General features: G+C 36.3%; 1 protein-coding gene across 2 annotated transcripts in view; it reads left to right on the forward strand.

Annotated features, from left to right (window-relative positions):
* LOC107680090 (bicaudal D-related protein 1-like) overlaps nucleotides 1–6,528 on the forward strand; it is a 25,424-nt gene that overhangs the window by 2,272 nt on the left and 16,624 nt on the right. For both annotated transcript variants that reach the window (XM_016475851.1, XM_016475852.1), the window contains exon 2: nucleotides 575–790. In XM_016475851.1, the coding sequence (XP_016331337.1) occupies nucleotides 575–790 (216 nt within the window). The remainder of the gene's footprint in view (nucleotides 1–574; nucleotides 791–6,528) is intronic.

The raw sequence follows: 6,528 nt of genomic DNA on the forward strand, positions 1-6,528 counted from the left end.
GGACGCGTCCTGGCCAGGATTTGTTTTGGCTTTGTTTTCATGCTTGCTGAAGGTAATGATCGAAAAGTAGTTTGACTAATAACATGCAAGCATTGTACATAATGGACCAATCATGGCGTGTGAGAAGGTGGGATCTACGGTCAAAGCGATGCAGTTACGCGTACATATGAGGTGTGTTCGACTTAAAAGCAGTGCGGCTCAGACCGATCAGTGTTTGACATCAAAGTACCTCGAGAGCGTTTCGAAGCATAACCGTCTGTATGGTATTTTGATGTCATACACCGATCGGTCTGCACACGCAAACAAAGCCAAAACCTAGATATTTTAGGCAATATAGAAATCCTGGCCAGGACGCGTCCTGGGAAAATGGCACGTATGGTCACCCTAACTTTGCAACTACATGTTAACTTATTCTACTAACCCTAAACTAACAGTCTAATACACTAATGACTGCTAGTTGATATGTAGTTGCAAAGATACTTCTAGTTAGACAAATGTCTGCAGTGGACTCTGGGATTAAAGTGTGATATCTGAGATTGGTTTGTGTGAGGATCTGATGGGTGTGTGTCCTCAGGAGCTGGAGCAGGGCAGGTACGAGCTGCGGGTCAAACTGGAGGACTGCCGGGTGCAGTGGGAGAGTCAGGTGTCCGAGCTGGAGCGAGACGTGCAGGAGCTGCAGGCGCAGGTCCAGAGGCTGAGCCAGTTTCTGAGCGAGGCGGAGAGAGAGAAGAGCAGACTGAAGCAGGAGCACAGCGGACAGAGCCACAGACTCCGAGAACAGCTGCAGAGGGTCAGTGACGCCTACTGTGCATCACATCAACCACTCGTTTCATCGTTTCTCTTTTCAAGCATCACTTTTATCATGCTTGCTGATCTGAACAAACACAAAGCATAAGTATTAAACCTTTGTGCGTAACTCATCCCGTAACACTGGAACTGCAGGCATAAAATGACAGCTCAAATGCAGCATTTGGCCAGAAACCTCCACGCTCACTCACATTTGATTAAATTAATGCAATTTTTAAAAAAAATTAGTAAATCAATTTTTGCATGATATCATCATGATGAATTGTTTTTAATCACGATTTCTGTTTCTCACGATTTATATACTCGTCTGCGATATTTGCATTGGTTACAAGCCTCCACAAGCTTTCGGTTGCCAGATTTCAAGAGTTTCTATCCCCCATTAAGGGGGATTTTTCATAAATCTGTAGTATTTTATTTTTTTATTTATTTTTTTATTTTTGCACAGTGGTTTATTTAATCTTCCGAGCCTGGCTACTATGCGCATGCGTGCGTTCTTTCTACTTTACAGAAAAACACTTCTGAGCTGAAAACAGTTGGAGTTTAGCGATCTATATTCTGCTGAAATGAAAGTTTACTACAGCCAGTCTGTTTTCTTTCATGCAGTCATTTGCATTGTTTGCTGTGACTAAATCTGCAAAATCTAAATGAAATGTAAAACTGAAATAATCGTGTATAATCGTGATAATATTTTTGAGCAAAATAATCATATGAAAATCATTGTAAACTTTTGCCGCACTCATATACACAGTGATCAAAGTGACAAGCCAGTTTTGATGATGCGATCATTAAGGGCAGGTCTCTTTACGCATCTGTTGCTTTTATTGTGTAATGAATGTGTCCTTTATTAGCCAGACAGCAAAACCCAACCACACACTTTACTGGAGCACATACGCATATAGGGCTCATAAAAGACTGTAACGATTATAAAGGCCAATAATGCAACTGATACTGTCTCTTGCTCAGATAAAGATGAAGTCACACTGTTCCTGGGCTCAGTGTAGCAGATACAATATGAAAAAATTAGCTGACATCCAAATATTGTGAATGCAGTGTGAGGAAGAATGTCCACATGCTTTTAGTAAATCTATGGGTAACACTTTACAGTATCATAAACATGAATGATGAATAATATATCGATAGCATTTGTTAATCTTAGTTATTGTACATTTTAATATTTACTGTATTAATGCATTTTTAAAATAAAAATGTTATGTTAAAATGAGTTAATGCACTAACATGCACAAACAATGAAGAACTGTTTTTATTTACTAACATTAACAAAGATTAATAAATGCTGGGGGGGGGGAGTATATTGCTCATTGTTGGTTAATGTTCACTAATGCATTAACTAATGCTAACGAATAGGAACTTCTTGAAAAGTTTTACCAATCTATGAAATGACACGGTGGCCACATGTTGATTTTAGCTTTGTAAAGAGTGCATGATCTCAGTATTTGGCTCAGGGTTTGCGGCAGTGCTGTTTTGTGACATTCCTGTTTACTTTCCTCATCCTTGGCTCATAAAGCCATATGAGCGAAACCACAGCAACATCTGACTCAGATTCTAGAGATAACAGTGTTTAATTCATAAAAAACGTGTCACATTTCAGCCCAAAATACAAAGAGAAAAACAGGAAATTATATTTTGCATATTTCAGGATTTAAAGATTTTCTGGTAACACTTTAGATAAGTGCACATACATTCACTATTAACTAACAATTTTCTATCAATAAACTCCTGATTTGCTGCTTATTGCTAGTAAGGTAGTTGTTGTAGTTATGTTTAGGTATTGGGTCGGGATAAGGGATCTATGCATTTGTATGTACTTTATAAGTACTAATAAACAGCCAATATGCTAGTAGCTTGCTAATAAGCAACTAATTATAATGAATAGTGTTCCCAGAAAAAAAAAAAAAAAAAAATTTTCTTCCACATAGTTATTTTTATAGTATTTGAAGTTTGTTAAATAATTGACATTATTCATAATATGTATGGTAATTACATTCTCATTACCATAATACAGTAATGTTTTACATTATTACAGTAAAAAAAATACTGCAATACATTTACTTTTTTTAATCAGGATAAAAACAAAAGACAGTGCAACAAATAGCACCATGATGTATAAATACTTAACAAACAAACAAATAAATACATACATACATACATAATAATTGGGTCACTTTATTTTAAGGTCCAACTCGCTATTAACAAACCATTAACTATGACTTTTGCCTCAGTAAACTCCTAATTAGCTGCTTATTAATAGTTAGTAAGGTAGTTGGTAATTTTAGGTATTGGACAGGATTAGGGATGTAGAATATGGTCATGTAGAATATGTGCTTTATAAGCACTAATAAACAGCTAATATGTTAATAATAGGCATGCTAATGAGCAACTAGTTAATAGTGAGAACTGGTCCCTAAGTGTTAACATTGTACGGAGAGAGAAAGACAGAGAAATACAAAACAAGTAGCAGGACTTGTCATTAAAAGGATTATTATTACGGTATTATTATTATTATTATTATTATTATTATTTAGGCAAAACATAAACCAACTCACCGCATTAATATAATATTGGAGTCAGAACAATATTTTTTATAACGGCAATTTTACTGTTTTATTTATTAATTGATTTAAATTGGTTGGAAATGTATTATAAATTCCAATGAGTTTGTAATTAATTCCTTCTGTTTTGGAGTCCTTATAATCTTGTTTCTGCCACGGGATAGAAAAAGTAAGCATATAAATATATAAATTTACAATTGAGAAGAAAAAGTCACAATTAGCCTACCGTTTTATTCTATGTTATTTGTTTTTCTGTGGCAGAAAAAATAAAACAACAGAATTGCAAAACGTAAACACTCTTTTGCGAAAGAAAGTCAGAATTCAGAGTTGATATCTTGTTTATATTTCCACGGTGGAAACAAGCTTCCATAAGTCACCTGTGTGTCTTCTTTTATGAGACGAGAAGCCTAAATTTAGCTCCACCTGCTCCTGTTGACTCATTCTGAGTGGAAACCACTTTCACACACCTTCACACATTTGTTATGCTCAAGGTCAAGGTTTGCAGATTTTTTTCTGTTTACACACTTGCCAGGACTTCCAACTCAAACTAATGAGCTCATTTTAAAAAATGCTGTTAATAACATTTAATCACAGTTTGGTACGACAGACATTCTGTAGTGATGTAGAGTAATGGTTAACTCATACCGTTCCACTCCCTCTCATCCACCACACCACACAACGCACGTCACTACACTGAAGCAGCAGACTATGTCTGTGAGCGTTTTTTTCCAAGAAATCAAAGATCAGGAAACACTGATGTTTATGGATCCCGTCCTGCTCCGAAGGAAGAGGAAGTGTGTCTTACTCATTACACCACAGCTTCCACCATGCATATGTTTTTATTATAACTGCTCTCAAACGGGGTCTAGAGAGGAGTTACAGATAAGTGCCTTTTATGCTTCGATTTCAGATGTGCTTTTGTCTATGGTAAACAGCTCTTTTTGGGGTGTATGAAGCCTTGAATGGTGAGTATTTGTGTGTGAATGTGTGATATACTTTTGGGAACAAAAGTAAACGTGTGTATGTATGTTTGTATGTGGACCAGTGTTCCCAAAAAGACACTACAACCTGAAACCATCTTAATGAACTTACTAAATATTGAATGTTTTCTTAAAAACGCAGAAAGCTTCGTGTGAGGTTTAGGATTAGGTTAGGTTAAATATGTGTATTTGTTACTGTTTGTGACGTACTCTTAGTACCTAACAGTCGGTGCAGGACAAAAACACAAAAGCGCTATCAGGAGAATTCAGGGTAATTTAGAGGAGATCAGCCTACAGAGAAGCCTTAAAACAAGCATTTGTTATTGCAGGAAAGCTGTGCCTTCCTGTTCCAGGGTGTAAACCTCTCGGGATGCTACAAACACACTTGTACAGGCTTGCTTTTGTGATCAGGTCTGAACCTAGTAAGATTTGACAAAAAAACATGAGAAACAAGAGCCTTTTCACATGCTTTGTAGTACATCAGAATAGTTATTATTATTCTAAACCATCCCATGTTGCAATCAGGACTGCATGACTTTCTTTCTTTATTTCACTGAGCACAGAAGATGTTCATTCTTGTCCATACATCAAAATGAAATGAATAGTGGGGATGTCTTCTGACACAGTTTTGATAACAAACCTAACAAACATTCAGGAATATCCTGGAAGTGTGGAGCTGTTGAGGTCATGCGACTCTGATTCAGCAAATCAGTCACAGTTTAATCGCATGGCTTCGTAAATCATTCACACTTGTGCTGTTCTCCGGTCACCTGCTGTCAGGTGGACCAGTCTTACGTAATGCCACACCTGTCCTCAACAAACTGCACGATCTGAGGTATCATCCAAGCAATTCCCCAAAGTTTAATAGCTGTATGAGCAGCAGCAATACTGATGCTTCATAGCATGCAAACAAATTCCATAAATGGAATTACACTTGTTGAATAGCTTTTATTTCTTTACATTGTCTATACTCTTTAGGTTGTATATCAGTGTGGTATAAGTTGTTTTTAGCAGTGTTTAGCACAAGCACTCAACGTCCAAAAAAGAACAAATGGGCGCCTGTTTAGCAGAGCGTCTGTAACCTTCACGGCCCGGTTGTTTGGTGTTTTAGGAGCAACATTCTTCACTTTTATAACTGCATGCACAAAGCATGACAAGACTTCTTCAGTAGTAGGTGAAAATTGAAAGTGAATGATAGCGACCCTTTTTCCACAAAAACTGACTACAAAGCCAACATCCACGGAAACCACTAAAGCGTTAAATTACAGACACCAGTGCTAAAATGCATAAAATATGGTCATAAAACCAAACAAATCACCTGACTTAAGTAGCCTATTATCAAACTACACTCTTAAAAATAAAGGTGCTTCAAAGGTTCTTCACAGCGATGCCATAGAAGAACCATTTTTGGTTCCACAAAGAAGCATTCAGTCAAAGGTTCTTTAAAGAACCATCTCTTTCTTAACTTTTTATAATCTGAAGAACCTTCTTTCGCCACAAAGAACCTTCTGTGAAACAGAAAGGTTCTTCAGATGTTAAAGGTTCTTTATGGAACCATTTAGACAAAAAGGTTATTCTATGGCATCGTGAAGAACTTTTATTTTTAAGAGTGTATTGTGGGCAGTTTTGGAGAGAAAAATTAAACTGATTCCCTCCTTCAACATCACTAAAGCAACTAGCAGATGCTCTGATAGACAACATTCAACTGAAGACAATTCAAAAGTTGTATGAATCTGTACTAAGACGGTTGACAGCTGTAATAAAGGCAAATGGTGGTAAAACACCGTAATAAAAATATTGCCTATATTTTCCAGGTATTTTGTTCAAACCCTCCAAGTCTAAAGTAGGGAATCTCCAAATTATGCACAAAGTTTAACAATACATATTTACATGTACATAAAGTTGTTTCCGTAGTATTGTGCAACAATTATTTGTTTGTTGTGTATTTCCTTATTGATCTTTTGAATTTTCTTCCTTGAGCAAATTCACTATTTTGAAAGCTATATATATATATAATTTAAAAACAATATATATATATGTGACCCTGGACCACAAAACAAGTCATAAGGGTCAATTTTTCAAAATTGAGATTAATACATCTGAAAGCTGAATAAATAATCTTTCAATTGATGTATGGTTTGTTATGATAGGACAATATTTGGCCGAGATAC

This window comes from Sinocyclocheilus anshuiensis, unplaced genomic scaffold, assembly GCF_001515605.1.
Source record: "Sinocyclocheilus anshuiensis isolate Anshui unplaced genomic scaffold, SAMN03320099.WGS_v1.1 scaffold853, whole genome shotgun sequence".
NCBI lineage: Eukaryota > Metazoa > Chordata > Actinopteri > Cypriniformes > Cyprinidae > Sinocyclocheilus > Sinocyclocheilus anshuiensis.